Source organism: Heterocephalus glaber, unplaced genomic scaffold, assembly GCF_053883595.1.
Source record: "Heterocephalus glaber isolate CG9 unplaced genomic scaffold, H.glaber_assembly_v1.0 deba00000122, whole genome shotgun sequence".
NCBI lineage: Eukaryota > Metazoa > Chordata > Mammalia > Rodentia > Bathyergidae > Heterocephalus > Heterocephalus glaber.
Window position 1 is genome coordinate 57,893,794 of NW_028258138.1, and position 17,642 is coordinate 57,911,435.

The 17,642-nt window shown below is 34.7% G+C and overlaps 1 protein-coding gene across 6 annotated transcripts in view; it reads left to right on the forward strand.

Moving 5' to 3' along the window:
- The window catches only part of LOC110350590 (leukocyte surface antigen CD47-like), a 42,605-nt gene extending 26,731 nt beyond the window's left edge, over positions 1-15,874 (forward strand). The window contains exons 3-8 of one of the 6 annotated variants that reach the window (XR_002397264.2): positions 3,718-3,825; positions 5,013-5,105; positions 6,321-6,416; positions 7,859-7,951; positions 11,324-11,406; positions 14,321-15,874. Coding sequence is in view for 3 of the 6 variants with exons in the window: in XM_087214903.1 (XP_087071029.1) it covers positions 3,718-3,825; positions 5,013-5,105; positions 6,321-6,416; positions 7,859-8,019 (458 nt within the window). In the remaining 3 variants the exon portion in view is untranslated. Of the gene's footprint in view, positions 1-3,717; positions 3,826-5,012; positions 5,106-6,320; positions 6,417-7,858 lie in introns of all 6 variants that reach the window. The other 5 variants (XR_015452666.1, XR_015452665.1, XM_021264064.2 and 2 more) reach the window with 5 other exon arrangements.
- The last annotated feature ends 1,768 nt before the right edge of the window (positions 15,875-17,642 follow it).

Genomic DNA, 17,642 nt, shown 5'->3' on the forward strand with positions numbered 1-17,642 from the left:
TATGTACCCCATATCAGTCACAAAGAGACCAGAAAATCTTTTCATAACACAAGCACTTCTTTTCTAGAGGGACATGTCAGTGCTTCTTTCATATGGATTTGAAAGGTTTATTACATTAAAAAACCTTCCTTGGACTACAGGAGAACTATGTCTTATATTTAACTAGGGAAAGTCTGGGAATATCACCTCTCATCATCCACCCCTCAACCCAACACACACATTCACCCACTGGAATGTAAAGGCCTTGAGATGGGCCTTATGTCTGCATTATTTGTACATTGTCAAACACTTAGAATAGTCATTGTCACATGGGTTCATCGTGATCAATCAATCATTACTCAGTAATCATCTATCATGTAAAGGTACAAATTTCCAATGATGAATGTCATCCTATTGTATACCTAAAATGTACCAATAACCGTAATGAATACAAAAAATCATCTACTTATACCTTCATTTTCACTGACCTGATACATTGTAGGTAGAGAGTAAATATGTGTTGAATAAAGGGATGACCCAATCTAAAACATTTTTCTAAGAAATAGCCTGCTAGATTTTTTAAAATATATTTTTTATACTCTGAAATTATATTGAAATTAAACAGCATATTTTCTAAAATAAAAGAGAATTTTTACAATTCCTAGTTTGTTGATAAAAATGTCATATTGCCTCTCCTGATGTTTGGTATTCCCCTGCATTTTTTGTTAAAAAATGTAAATACTGTTATTTCTCATGTATCTTATTTTATGTATTGATTTCAATATTTAGCTGAGGGAAATCTTTAAAATCATGCAGATCCTTAAATCTGTATAGATTGTCTTGCTAAACAGAAAATCATACCAAGGAAGTTTGATAAAAGTCTGCTATTAAGAATACAGTATTTTTATCTTAATCCTAAGTATTTGGAGAATTACTTGTATTTTCTTTCTTTGTCATATGTAATTTTTTGATAAGTCTTATACATAAGGGTAAGCCCATTTAAAGGACAGGAAAAGATTATCAATAACAGGCCCTTGATATCATTGAGCTCTGTGGCATCTCAGTGTAGCTGAGAAAATTGACAGCTGGACTAGCAAAAAGATACCTGTCCCACATTTTGAGGTAGGATTTGGTAAAAGATGCCCATTGTGAGCAAAAAAGATGAGCCAAAAGGAACTCTTTACAAAGGCTCTCTGAAAAAAACGTGGAGGTGCTCTTTCATTGCCTGTAATTAAGTAGACTCCATAATATATTTGTTGGAAATAACTGAAAATTCAAAGTAGTTTTGCAAACAAGTAGTAACTGAACCAACTAACAGAAACTAAAGCTACACTCAGTGTATACCGTACTCACACTCAAAGGGAAGAGGCCATGTTAAGATTGAACACTACTAATAGTAGGATTTTGTGGGGGTTTTATTTTTTGTTAGTAGCATTGATGTTATTTTTCCCTTACAGCAGCTCTTTGGAGCCTGAAGGAGCTGAATGAGGTTCAAACTCATTTTTGTTAAGAATTATGTAATCAGCCTTCTGCATGAATGTATACTGTATTCTAAAGCAAAATCTTGTTGCTTATCTTACGGTCTCTTTCATGAATGGAATTAAATTGGGAAGAGACTCTTATGAATGTTGAATTGATTGTAAGATATATTTGAAACAGCTTTACTTTATAACCCTTGGTAGAACTTTCAAGTTTTATATAACTAACAAGTTTTAAATATAAGGGATTAAAATGGAATGCATGACATATATTTAAAGAAAGTTTCTTTTTCCTTGTGGTACCTTTTATAACCTATGCACTCAATTTCCTTTTAAGTAAACTTTGAGCTAGTAAATAGGAAAGTTGTAAAAACTGTGCCTCACAAGGAGGCAGGAATATAACTTAAGTAGTCATGTTAAGTTCCAGGGCTGGATGCAGGAAACAGATCAGATAAAACATCTTCTACAATCCTTTCTGATTACTATGGCTTTCTCTTTTCTGGTTCATGTGACTTCCAGGTACTCAGCTTCATAAACGATGGTTGCTTAGGTCACCTGCTAAAGAGACTAAAGCTGAGGTTGTAATCTATAATATGTGTAGATAGAGATTCAAACTTTTGGAAAGTATGCCTTAAAGATAAATTTTGATTCTGGTCATTTAGAAGTTTGTTAATTTTACTATATTTAATCTCTTCATTGTTTCAGTGGAGAAAATTAAGTGCAAAATATAACATTGAAACTACGATAAATGATCAAAAGCTGTGGTAAATGTATACTTTTTAAAAAAATGTATTACAGTAAAAGACACATTGCAATTAATTTCTGTTCCCCTTTGCTTTAGACACACTTGTCCCATCATTCTTGGCATTTTTGGAAGCAGTTCTGAAAGTCCTGTTTTGTTGGTAACATTATTTGTGCTGTCTTTGCCACTTGATCCTGAATCAATTGAAAACATTCAGCTTTTATGGTAATTTTGACTTTGGGGAAGAGCTAGAACTCACAGGGTACAAGATCTGGTAAATAAGTTGAATTATGACCCACCATAATGATTTTACAAGTATGCCTTTCAATGGATGGCACATGGCACCAACATTTACTGTGTTTTTCATCATACTTCATAAAGACACAAAAGAAGACTCGTAGAACTACTTCAGAAAGTGAAAAGAACAATGTGGTATGTGAGTTTGAAATAACAGGGAGTATTTTAAGGGGGTTAATGGCAACATGTCTTTTGCTTTAATAAATTTTTAAAATTTTACTTTCACTGTATATTTTGATCAAACCTCACTTCCTAATTTTCCTTTCATTTTAGTCACTGGTTAATTACTGGCATGAAGACTATGTGTGGTTGGCACACAGAAAAATTTTTCTTGCGCACAACCTGTTTTTCTCTGCTACTAGTCTGATTTTAGATTAACTTTAACAACAAAATTTAAATTTAATACTGACCAAAACAAAAAAGGTCCGAGGAGAGTAAAAAAAATATTTTAGGCATGTCTGTTACATTATTCTTTCAGGGAGAGTATCAGGCACTTGACAATAAATCCTAGAATCAGGAATTATAACATGTACAATGAATCCATTTGAGGCTTCACTGCTTATTTGTATAAAAATATTTTAGTTAAAAATTTTAGTCATTTTTTCCACAAAAGTTTCATCAAGGTGTTTTATTTCCAATGGTTAGTTTATCTTTTTCAAAACAAAATATCCATATCATCAGAAATGTTGCCAATTTTATATAAGGTGGAACATAGTTTTTCTCAGTATTGCTAATTGTCCAGCTGTTTCCTATCCGCATTATGTTGTGTCAGTGTTATGCTGTCAGTCTGGGGTGATTTTGCTCATCAGGGGACATTGACAATATCTAAAGATACAAGGATTCATATACTGGAGAACTGCTACTGGCATCTCATGTACAGTCCAAGGATTCTGCTCAATATTCTGTAATGCACAGAGCCACCCCCAGACAAAAATCTTATCTTCCCCAAAAGATTAATTGCCTCAATTAAGAAAGCCTGATATATGTAACTTTATACTTTAAAATAGAGGGGACTAAATTATTACCTACATATTCAGTATCCACATTGATACTGCCGTAAGTCTATCTGTTAGCTTATGAAAATATGTGAAATGAATTGATAAATGAAGGAGTTGTTCCTGAGAGGTTATTCAGTTATAGTGGTCAGTTTGATTTTGCATCTTATATTACAGAAATGGCTTCTCTTTGTGATTGAGCTCATATATTCTTTCTTTTTTAAAGTGTTTAAATATAGATCCAATCTTATGGGTAAGAAAATTATTATTTTATCAGTTGAAGGACTAGTGCTCATCATAACTGTCATCTTTGGAGTCCTTTTTTTCACCCCAGGTAAGATGTACAGTTACTATGAGGGAATGCAAAGTTGATGTAAGGAGGGCATTTGAGGGCAGGCTTGTGAGGGGAGGTTAGTAGTTTCCTAGAGCTGTTTGTAATGAATTACAGGTATGGAAAATGGAAAGACTACAAACAACAGAAATTTTTTCCCATCTCTGGAGGCCACTGATATGAAATCAGGGTGTTATCAGGGCCAACTCACTCTCAGAGCTGCTGTGGAGGATCCATTCTTTGCCTCTTCTAGCTTCTGATATTTGCCAACAACCCATAGCATTCCTTGGCTTCTGACAGCATAGCCCCAGTTTCTGCCCCCATGGTCACATTGCCACATTCTCACCTCTGTGTCTCTTCCTGTGTGTGTCTGTGTCAAATCTCCCTCTGGCTGTCTCTTACAAGGATACTGTGTCATTGGAATGAGGGCCTACCCATAAAGTCTGGGATAAACTCCTCCTTAGAAATCCTTAATTACATTTTTTGCCATGTAATGTAACTCATTCTTTTGTTTTTTAAAGTAATATTCATAGGTTCTATGGTCTGGGAGATGGGAATATTGTTAGGGCCACCATTAAGCCCAGTATAGAGGCAAACTTCATTGGCCAAGATGTGAAAGTAGCAGTTACATCTGGGGGATGGAAGTGTGAGTAGGAAATAACTACAGGGAATACATGGAGAAGAATCACAAAGACAGGCTAGGACTCAAAGGGATGGATTTAAGAACTATCTCTGGTTTCTTCAGGAGACTGTAGAGTAGGTATGATATTCAGGACATAAATTTGACAGCTGTGATCGTACCTGGAGCTGGTAAGCACATAGGGGTAGAGGAATGCAGAACACAACTTGAAAGTACAATTGATTTGGTTTTGGGACAGATTGAGTGAACATATCATATGAAGAGTATGTAAATGACAATTACCAAGTTTCTAATGTGGAATTCTGGAACTAGAGCCAATTCAAGGACTCCATGATGAGTCTTAAGTGTTGAGGTTTAGATTCTTAAGTTTGGTCTTTAATAATTAAAAACTTTACTTATTTTGTGGAAATTATGGGGAGAAATATTATTAAATCTTTCACAGTTTATAAGAGAAATATTGAAACGAATGTACTTAGTAAGTTAAATACTGAAACTTCCCAAAGAGTAGAAATGTGTAGGAAATATTTTAAATATGTTTCATTATTAATAGGTAAATATTCAAAAAGGAGAGTTTGTGGACTTCATTTCCTTGTAAGCCCTTCAGTGATTTTAGTACTGCTTCAATTCTATAGGTTTACTCCAGGTGAGTATCTGATGTTTCAGTATGATCTTACCTACCTTTTCATTTTAAAAACAACAGTTTTAGTGAAAATATTTTCGTATTTTTTACAACTCAATAAATGTTCATTTATTATTAAAAGATTTCCATGCTATTCTTAGTGACATATTCCCATGCAGATGAATTTTAAAGTTATCTTAGGTCTTCAGAACAGTAAGCCATTTTGCAAAAAGTGATTTTCGTATATACAGGTTGTGTATCCCTTCTCTGACATACTTGGGACAAAAGTGCTTCACATTTTGGTGTTTTTCAGATTTTGAAATATTTACAGAGACTTTACCGGTTAAGCTTCCCTAATTTGAGGATCCAAAATCCAGTATGTTCCAAAATCTAAATTTTTTGAGTATCAGATTTCAGATTTTCAGATTAGAGATGCTCAACCTGTACTTGATGTCAGTATAATTTTAAATTATGCCATATATCTTAAGGATTACCTTCACATTTTGAGTTCAGTTTTTTTGTGGGGGGGGTCTTTTGGTACTTGTGAACACACACTTTCTCTTTGTTAAGTGTCTGCATGGGAAATGAGTTCTACAAGAAGTTGTAAATCACAAATAGTGGAAACATGCTTTATACAGTTATTGGCAAAACTTGACACTAGAGTTTTACAAGCTAGTAGGGCAATCCTAACTATAATCACTATCATTTTCTCCTCATTTTGACACTAAATCACTAACATATTTTTGTTGTTGTTATTATTTAAAAGTCCCGTGTAACACTGGGTCTAAGAACTATACATTGAAAAGGTATTTAATATAAATAACTGATGATCTAAATGCACAACATAGGAATCATGATGACTATAATCACCTTTACATGATGATTTTTCTGTACTAGAGCAGTTTTCTGTGGCTATAGAGAAGCCATACATAATAGCCATTCATACTGTAAAATGCACAAGTGTGGTCAGGCACTATTGCTCTTAAGATTTTGGATAAAAAGTGCCATTTCTGCTCAGATTACTGACAATAATAAAAGGCTGCTGAATGTGTGAATCTGAAGCTGACACTTGGGTGGAAAGGTTAGATCACTGGAAAGGCATCTGCTATCTGACAAGGAACTGCGGAGTCTGTCTGTGGTCATGAGATTTTTACCCTTAACTGCACCAAATGTGTGTAGGAATGATTGCTTTATCATTACTCTTCACACACTTCTGTCATGTCCTTTGCCTTTCCCCAGGTATTGGGATCACTACATATGTCATTGGCATATTATCAAGCATTCAGTTGGTGGGCTATATAATCGCTATAATTGGACTGTATCTTTGTATCTCTGGTAAGAGTAACATTTTTCTGTAGTTCTAATTTGTATTTCTCTTGGACAGAACTTTTTCTTTCTTCCTTTAGAAAATATAAACTTTATTTTTTAGAGCAGTTTTAGATTCACAGTAAAATTAAATTAAAAGTACTAAGTACCCATATGCTCCCCACCCATCCATCTACTCCACGAGGCTACAGTTTTCCTCAACATCCCCCACCAAAGTGACATATTCATTAAAATAGACACATCATTGTCACCCAGAGTCTATTTACATTAGGGCTCACTCTGGGTATTGTATGTCCTAGCGGTCTTGCCAAGTGTGTAATGACATATACCCACCATTATAGCATCATACAGAATAATTCATCTCTTCTTTCCTCCATTATCTCCTCATTTTATTATCTCTTCCTTATTACAATTGGAATGTCTTAGAGTTAAGTCATACAGTATGAGGCATTATTATATGGGCTTCTTTCATTTAGAAACAGCATTTTCATTTTCCCTGTGTCTTTTCCCAGCTTAAGAGTTCACTGCTGTGTAGTGTTGCATTGTATTCTATTGTGTGGATGTACCTCAGGTTGTTTATGCCTTCACTATTGAGATACGTGTTGGTTGCTCTCAATTTTTTGAAACTTTAAAAAGCAAGCTCCTATAAACATGTATGTTCATGTTTTTGTGTGGACATAAATTTTCAGCTTCATTTGGATGAATACTGAAATGTGCAGTTTCTGGATTGTATGTAAAAGTTATGTTTAGTTTTATAGTAAACGCCTCGATACTCTCTGTATCAGAATGGCCACACCAGTTTCATACTGCCAACAATGAATGACAAATCCTGGTTATCCATTAACTTCCCAGCATTTAGTGTGGTGAGCTTTTCCTTTTGCATTCGCACCTTACCCCCAAGTAGGAATAATGCTTTCCACATTAGTTTAAGGATAGTGCCTGTTTATGGCTTGTGAGCTAATTTTTCTGGTTGCAAAATTGTATAGCTATATTTATAGAAGAATTTTTAAAATAACCAGTCACCAATTCACTGGAGTCTTGATATGATTAGGTATGTTATGCAAAGAAGAGATTCTTTTTTTCCCATTAAGTTTATTGATACATTTTAGATATAAAGTACAGTTACATTCATCATTGGGATCTTGTACCTTTACATGATGTATCTTGGTTCTTATTTTTTTCCCCTTCCCCTGCCCTCCCTTAACCCCCTCCACCCCTCTCTATTTGCAAAGAATTTGTTTCCATTTTTTTCCTTTTCTCATAAGAAGAGATTCTTTTCTTACAATAAATTCCATTGAGTTATTAGTAATGAACAGATGTAGGTGATTTCTGCTTATCATTGGAACAAGAATTACTCCCCTTAAAACTTGATGTTATTATAATTGTTGTTTATTCATTTAAAAAGTTATTTTGTAGGCATTTCTAATGTAAGATTTCATTTGTTTTTACAGTGTGTATAGCAGTGCATGGCTATCTTTTAATTTCAGGTTTGATTATCATTGCTCTAGTAGAATTACTTGGACTAGTTTACATGATATTTATGGGTAAGTCAATCATCATTCCTTGGAGAGTGGCTTTGTTATACCAGTCTCTGTACCTTTCTTTTTTCTGATACTTAGGGGGTGACATTTCAGTACATGCGTACAAAGTGTAATGACCAGAATGTGACATTTCAACACATGTATACAAAGTGTAATGATCAGATATGAGCTGATTGGCATGTCTATTACCTCTGACATTTGTAATTTCTTTGTGCTACTAACATTTCTTTGTGTTATCAACTAGTTATCTTTCTATGCTAATGCTAAACTTAAGAAGTTTCCTCTACAGCTGCATCCCTGTACCTGTTAACCATCTTCTTTATCCACATTCTCCCCTTCCTGCCACACTTCCTAGGCTCTGGTAATCACTCTTCTGTTGTCTACTTACATGAAATCCTCTTATTAGCTTCCACATATAAATAAGTACATCCTGTACTTGTCTCTCTGTGCCTGATTTATTTCACATAACAAAATGTCCTTCAGTTCAATCTATGTTTCTGCAGTTGACAAAATTTTATTCTTTATTATGACTGAAAAATAATCACATTGTGTACATATGTCACATTATTTTCATCTATTTATCTATCAGTGAACCCCAAGGCTGATTCCATATCTTAGATATCTTAATGTTGCAATAAACATGTGAGTGAAGATATATCTTCAACATACTGATTTCTCTTGCTTTGAATGCATGCCTACTAGTAGGATAGACGGATAATATGGATTTTTCACATATATATATCTGCTTTTATGCCATTGAGATACTCTAGCTTTTCTTTATGATCAAGATTGCTTTTGCTACTCAAGGTCTTTAGTGGTTCAGTGCCAATTTTAGTAATAATTTTTCTATTTCTATGAAGAACATTTTTGGTATTTTGATAGGGACTTCATTGAATTTGTAGATCATTTTATGTAGTATTTATACATTTACAGAATTGATTTTTTTTCAATCCATGAACATGAGATGCCTTTCTGTGTGTGTGTGCATGTGCGTGTGTGTGTGTGTGTGCACTCGCATGCTTCACTTTCTTTGTGCTGTAATTTTCCTTGTAGAGGCATTCACTTTCTAGTTTAAATTTATTCCTACGTATTAAATTTATCCCTACGTATTATATTTCGGTAGCAACTATGACATTGCATTTTTTATTTCTTTCTCAGCAATTTTGCTATTGACGTATAAAACAGCTACTGATATTTGTGGATTTTATATCCTGAAATTATGTATTAGTTCTAACTTTATATGTAAAGTCATATCATTTGCAATTATGGAATTGATCTAGTAAAGAGATAATGAACTGATGATGTAACGAGAAATAATTGCAGAGACACATTTCTTGAATGCAAAAAGATGTGGGATTCTGGACACATTAAAAATAAGAGCAGAAGAGGCAACAGAAAGAGTTCACACATCTGTTAATGGCTTGGTAGAAGTGGTGGTTAGAGAATGAAGCAGTTATCAAGAACTGGTGAAAAATAATTAATGAAGCAAGAACATCAGCTGAAAGGGAGATTGGAAGGGAGGATGCTGGAAATTTTAAGAGAATGTAGACTATACCAGATTAATTATATGGAGTGGGAGGGTCAGCTTGTAACAGTTTGTCTCACACTGGGGCAGTGGACATGGGTAGTCCTAAATTTATACTAACTTTAGTGGATCTGAGTTAATTTTGCCTTGAAAAGGACCTAATTTTAAGGTGTTTTCTGTGGCCTATAAGGGAAAAAAAGTTTTATACATTTACATATTTTCACAGTAGAAAAATGAGTTTAACAATTACCTGTAATCTTGCTATTCCAGGATAATCATTGTGATATATATCTTTATATATTACACATTCATATACATCTGTAGGAAAATATGAAGGACTTTTTTGATAAATAATGCTATTGTACAACAGTTTTCACTTTACTAAATATTTTAGGTATTCTGAGAGAGATGGACAGTATTACAGTGATAAGTTTTTTTCCTATTAGATTTTAATATTTGTTTGTTTTAAAACATACATACATACATGTGACTTAATGGAAAATATATAATTATGTTGAAAAGACCCTCTTCCAAAGTAGTATATTGTTATTCTCTTTTTATATTTAACATGTAAAAGTGAAACTCTACATTATTAATCTACTAGGTTCTATTTGAATAAAATATGATGAAGGAATGTAATTTTGCTTTTTAAGATAGCTTTAATCATTCTAAAATCTCATTTCACAATGAATTTATAAATTTTCTTTCAGTAGTAGAACTTTCAAATTTATTTCTTTAAATCCTTCTTTTAAAAGCTTTAAAAAATCATGTTATTTTTAAAGAGTAAAAATTCTATAATCTCATCATAGAGAAAATTGGAGATATTTTACTCAGTTGGAACTATATTGTATATCACACATTTTGCCATTTATATTTTCTTACTTTTTTGAGTCTTTGAAAAGCACTTTGTAAACTATGATTTTAATGGCTGACTTTAATGGTTTGTGCTATTGTTGGGCACAGAAATATATTTCTAGGCTTTATTATGGTTTTTTTCTTTTTTAAATTAATTTTATTGGTACATTTTAGGTATATAATGTAATGACATTCATCATTGGAAATTTGCACCTTTACATAATCTCTCTTGGTTCTTGTTTTTTCCCCATTTCCCTGCCCTCCCTTCAACCCCTCCATCCTTCCCTATTTACAAAGACTTTGTTTCCATTTTTTCATTTTCTCATATTAATTCCATTCCCTTCTTTTCTTTCCTTTACCCCTCCCACTTTCCAATGAGTATTGGTTATAAATAACATCACAGGTAATGTCATTGGCACTTGAATTGATTTTTAGTGTATTTTACTACAAAAGCAATGTATCCAATGTGTCCTTTGTAAGAAAGCCTTATAAATAATATCTATATAGTTGACTATGTATATTGAATATACTATATATAGTATATATTGAATATACTATATATAGCTGAATCAGTGTCAAATGATTATTCATTCCATACCTGTTTTGAATCTGTCAAACTTTTATTCATTCAGTAGCTGTTTTCTACACCTATCAATGGCAGGCTGTGATCCAGATGTGAAACTTGATCTTTAGAGCTAACGTCCTAGTGTCTGTTTAGTGATGGATCCTGCTAATGTCCTATGCACAGAAGTGAATGAAGTTTTAAAATAAGGACCATGTTATTTAAAAATGGTATTATAATCTGATTTTTACCCTATAACATATTAAGAATTTCCATGTTATTGAACTTTGACAATATCATGTTTAATAGCTACAGAAGAATTATTTGTATAAATGTACAGTAGTTTAATCTGGAGTCACACAGTATAATTATTTTCCAATTCCTTTTTTGCATTTAAAATCTATAACATGAATTCTTTTCTTCTCTTTGACAGTTACACAAATACAGCCTCCATAAGACCTGAAGGCACAAGCAGTGCTGTCTTTCTTCCTCATTTCCACTGTCTCTCAGTGGATTGTAAGGTGACATCTTTTACAATACAAATTTCAGCTATTTGTATCATTAGATAAGAACATGAGCACAAAAGTAGATACAGATTGTGCATCCCTAATCCAAAATCCAAAACATTTTGAGCCCTGACATGAAGCTACAATTAGAAAATTCCACACCGGAACTCATGTGACAAGTTGCAGTCATTACACAGGTACAGTAAAATGCTATAAAAATTACTTCAGACTATGTCTGTAAGATGTTTCTGAAACACAAATGAATTTCATGTTTAGACTTCAACTCCATCCCCAAGTTATCTCATTATCATATACAAATACTCAACTCTTCAGCTCAGATAAGGAATACTCAATCTGTATTTCTCCATAGTTACAGCACTGTGAACTTTCCTAAATGATCAGGAAACAGGCTGGAATTCTGCATGATGATTAAAAATCATACTTTTTTCCCCATTCTTAGTAAGGCTCTTTCTAATCTGTTATCTGCAGCCAGAAACAAAATCACTAGAAAGGGAAGCTCGATGTTTTAAAGGGTCAAGTGTGTGGTTAACAAGGGACAGAAGGCATTATCAGCATTTTAAGTCCTATGACATACTTAATTATCCAATGGTAACTGGACGAATTACAGAAATTGACAGATCACTTTTTCACACCTTTTAATGTCTTTCAGTATAATACAGTGTCTCTCTATCTCTCTGAGGGAGAGAGGTGGAACAAGGCAAAATGGAAAGAGCCCCCCGGGGAGTGGGGAATACAATAGTCACACCATTTCCTACTGTCACAGGCTAGAATGGAAGAGACACAAGACTATTGATCAACTGGGCAGTAAACCAATATTTCTTTGCTTTGAACTGTTGCCAGTTTTCAAGGTTGAAAAATAAATAAATATTCCATCAAAATGGAAGAAAGTCCAACAGAGCTTCATGACTTTTTCTACCAATAGTCCTTGATGATATATTGTTAATGATCAGGCTGCTGAGCTAGAAAGTTTCTCAGACACATTCAGGAGCATGCTTTACTAATCTACTCAGCATTTCTTATTCCAATGATATATTAAGACTAATGGTCACTTTCAGTACCCAGTATTATTATTAAAATTCTCTGCCAATATGATGAATTAAAAATATTGAATTATTTATTTAAATTGAATTTTTCTGTGGTAAAATAAGATTATTTGCTTTCCCCTTCTCTGTATTAACTGTATAATATATAATTTGATATATAATACTCCATGTCTATATAACTATGTAGTCATATCTATATTTATAACTACAGTGGTACCTTAGTTCACAAACTCAGTTTTCTCCATGATTCTGGTCAGAAACAAAACTGGATGAGAACCGAATCAAATTTCCCCATAAGGTCAACATTGAACTTAACTGTTGAATTTGATCCAGTTCTCGTCCAACTCAATTTGCAACCAAGAAAGAATCAAGTTCGTGAACTGAGGTACCACTGTATAAATATATATAGTTAATAGATCAACTGTTTTAATATATTAACCATTGCCAGTTCTCAGAATTATAATAAATCAAATAGGTATTCAATTCAAATTGAAGAATCTCAAACACAGGGCTTCATGGCTTATTTCTGATAATCAGACTACCAAGAGTTCTTGATGAGGTGGTTTGTTGACATTAGGCTGCAGATCAGTAACACAGTATATCGTATGTTACACAAATATATGATAGAGTTAATATGTAGTATAATACATATAAACACACACATTGGTATTTCTGTGTACTTTCACGAAACACTTGTTCTTTCACTCTCTGCCTTATGTATCTGCTTTATACCATGTGTTAGTTACTTTTCTCTTGTTGCTGAGATAAAATACCACAGTTGAAGGGGAAAGGGTTTATTTGGCTAACAGTTCATAGAGGTTTCAACCCATAATGGGCTGACTCCAAGGCTGGGTGGCTTGGCAGAGGAGAAACAGTTTATGGTGGCTAGAAGTAGCAAAGCAACAAGGGACCTTATCAGCATTTCTGCCCCTTTTATCTTATTCAGATTACTTAGGGCCGGTAGCACTCACACCCTTAATCCTAGTGCCCTCAGGCCTACCCCCACCATGAATCAATCACACATTCTAGATTCAATCACCTCTGAAAACTCATGAGGCTTTGGGGGACATCTAAACACAAGCTATAACACACCATGACTCAGAAATCTAAGAATTATTTGTAACCCAAGAGTCAAACTTGCTAACTCTGTATCTAAGAAGTTCAGAGTACTAAATTAGCTCTAGTTTTTAGACTTTTTACCATTTTTCTTGTTCAGTGAGGCCATTACATTTGTCTGCTAAATTTCTAGAGAATAGAGATTGCATTTGCTGTATACTCGTGTTGCTCTTTTTTATTATTTTTGTATAATGACACTGTATCTTGAGGTTCTATGGAGTTTTTGCTCTAGTTTTCCTTTCACTAGCTGCTGAGTTTTATGAGCTTTTCAGCTCATAAATACTAAGAAGTATTCTGCACAGATGGCCTAGAAGGAGATAATGGTGACAGATGTCCCTGTGCCCTTCTTTCTTTCTCTGCAAAGCCTACCTTAATCCTGTGATGAAGTACAAGAAGCAAAACACAAACAGTTTCCTGGTATGCAGTCTGCTAAGTTTTTATCCTTGTCCACATGTCACCTGGAAAATGGACACTGTATCTGAGTCTCCACAGGAGGACACTGAGTTGACTGTGACTCAGAGATTGGGAAACAGAGGCAGAGACAGAAGTGGCAAACACTAGGGTTGGTGAGAGATGGTCAAAAAGATCTTGGCTTGGTCTCCCCTCCCAAACCCTCCCCCAGGACCAAGCACAGCAGCAACTGCAAGCTTGAGAGAAATGCAGAGAATGAAGGCAACTGGAGTAGGGAAAAGTTGCCATATCAGTGCAGGGATGTCCCATTCATGACCCTTGGATCTCTTGCAGGGCAGAGGGAGCTTGAGGAAATTGCTTCGGAACCAGCAGAACTCCAACATAGCTGGGAACCAAATGTACCAGTGACTTGAAAGAAGGAATCGGTGGAGCCTGTCACAGAGACTGTGGCAGGTGCACAGACTGAGGCCCTGGACAGAGACCAGCCAGAGTTCAGAGTCTGCTGTAGCAGCTGTAATAGGACATGGACTGGGACCATGAGGCTGTAACACTAAAGAGAGTGGCTCCAAACCCACTCCATGGTCCCCAAGAACACAAGAGGCCCCTGCGTATGGGGATCTAAAGACAGCAGCCTTGATGGTTGGCTGAGGGGGATTCATTATAACCAACAACAGGAAAAGCTTCCTTTTTAATTCTTTTAAAAATAGATGATAGATTAGATTCTCTCATTTTTTCCTTGTTCTGTTTGTCCATTATTATTTTGTTGACTATAATTAGATGTGGTCTTTTATATATGCATACCAATATATAGCAATTTGTATTAGTTTTCTGATTTAATAACGTAGCACACTTGAGTTTTTCAGTCATAGATTCCCATACAAAAGGATGCTTTTAAGGATATTTAACTTTTTGAACAGTCTTCTCAACAATTTCACACAATGCTTTTCTTTTTCTCACTGCCTGGCTACACTCCCTTCCTTCCCCTCCTTTCTCTACATCTCCTCACATACCTTCTTTTTTCTTTCTACCACCCCCTCCCTTTTTATTTTTTATTTCTCTATTTCTTTTTCATTCTATATCTTCTTTGCTCCTCTCAATATAAACTATTAGTATTAATCTGAATATCATTAATGTTTAATTTTCTCTAACCTACTTTTAAAAAAAAATTCTTTTATTGGTACATTGTAGGTATACAACACAATTACATTTCTCATTGGGAACTTGTACCTTTACATGATGCATCTTGGTTATTTTTTCCCCATTCCCAGCCCTCCCTTCACCCCCTCCACCCTTTCCTATTTACAAAGACTTTGTTTCCATTTTTTCCATTTCTCATAATTTTTCATTTCCTTCTTTCCTTTCTCCTGCCCCTCCCACTTCCACTACCCCTTTGGACCGTTTCTTCCTATTTCGCATTATCGATTATTCATTCTAATCATTGGTACATTTTAGGTATATAATATAATGACATTCATCATTGGAAATTTGCACCTTTACATAATCTCTCTTGGTTCTTATTTTTCCTCTTCCCCTGCCCTCCCTTCAACCCCTGGATCCCTCCCTATTTACAAAGACTTTGTTTACATTTTTCCATTCTCTCATGTTAATTCTGTTCCCTTCTTTCCTTTCCCCTAACCCTCCCACTTCTGCTTTCCCTTTGCCCCTTTTCTTCCTATTTCACATTATCTATTATAACTTTTAGTCCTTATTTACACTTTCAGTTTCTCACACTAGAGAAGCTATTTGGTGTTTATACACGTGTGTCCTATTTATTTCACTTAAGAGTATTGCTTCAATGTGCATCCATTTAGCTATAAATGTCTCTAATTTCTCATTTTTTATGGCTGAGTAGTACTCCATTTTATTAAAAAAAACACATTTTCTTCATCCAGTCTCCAGTTGATGGGCATTTGGGCTGTTTCCAAGTTTTAGCTATTACAGATTGTGCTGTTATGAACATGGGTGCAAATATATCACTGTGGTATGATTCTTTTAATTCTTTGGGGAAGATACCCAGCAGGGGAATAGCTGGGTCAAATAGGACTTCCAGTCCTAGTTCCTTGAGGTATCTCCATACTGATTTCCATAGTGGTTGCACCAGTCAGCACTCCCACCAGCAGTGGAGGAGGGTTGCTCTTTCCCCACAGCCCTGCCAGCATTTGTTATTGGTTGATTTCATGATAGCAGTCATTCTTTCTGGGGTGAGGTGGAATCTCAGTGTTGTTTTCATTTGCATCTCTTGAATGACCAGTGATGTTGAACATTTTTTCATGTATTTATTTGCTATTTCTACTTCCTTGTCTGAGAAATGTCTGTTTATTTCAGAAGCTTATTTTCTGATTGAGTGTTTAAATTTGGGAGGTCTGATTTTTTAAGTTCTTTATAGATTCAGCATAGTAGGCCTTTGTCTGAAGAACGGCAGGTGAAGATTTTTTCCCAAATTGTGGGTTGTCTCTTCACACTGTTGGTGGTTTCTCTTGCTGTGCAGAAGCTTTTTAATAAGAAGAGATCCTACTTGTTGATTGTTTGTGCTAGTTCACAGGCAACTGAGGTTTTTTTCATAAAATCTTTTCCTACACTGTTGTCTTCAAGAGTTCTACCTAACTTCTGTTCCAGCTGGTTCAGTGTTTCTATTTTAATATTTAGATCTTCAATCCATTTTGATTTTCGTTTAGTGCATGGCGAGAGATAAAGTTCTAGTTTTAATTTTTGGCAAGTTGAAACCCAATTTTTCCAGCCCCATTTATGAAAGAGGCTATCTTTCCTCCAGTGAGGGTGTTTGGCTCCTTTATTGAAGATGAGATGGCTGAGTGTGTCTGGAGTTCTTTCTGCATCTTCTAATCTGTTCCACTGTTCCTCAGGTCTGTTTCTTGGCCAGTACCATGCTGTTTTTGTCACAGTAGCTTTGTAATATAGTTTCAAGTTGGGGATTGTGATGCCCCCTGCCATGTCTCTGTTACCTAGAGTTGCTTTTGCTATTCTGGGTCTCTTCATTTTCCAAATGAATATTTGGATTGTTTTCTCAAGGTCCATGAAGTATGCTGCTGGCATTTCAACTGAAATTCCATTGAATCTATATAGCAGTTTTGGAAGTATGGCCATTTTCACTATATTAATCCTTCTCACCCAAGAGCAGGAGATGTCTGTCCATTTTCTGATATCATCTTCAATCTCTCTTTTCAGAGTGCTATAGTTTTCAGAGAAGAGGTCTTTGATTTCTTTTGTTAGGTTGATTCCTAGGTATTTCAGTTTTTTGGATGTTATTGTGAAAGGAATTGTTTGCCCTATTTCTCTCTCAGTGAGTCTGTTGTTAGTGTAGAAGAAAGCTATTGATTTTTGTGTATTGACCATGTATCCAGGTACTCTACTGAATTTGGTTATTAAATCTAGAAGACTTTTGGAGGCATTCTTGGGGTCTTCTATATAGAGTATCATGTCATCTGCAAATAATGACAGTTTGACTTCTTCATTTCCTATCTTTATTCATTTTATTTCTTTTTCTTGTCTAATTGCTGTGGCTAATGTTTCTAAAACTATATTGAACAAAAGTGGTGATAGTGGACATCCTTGTCTTTTTCCTGATTTTAGTGTGATTTAGTATGATACTGGCTAATGGTTTTTCATAGATGGCTTTTATCAGATTGAGGTAGAGACC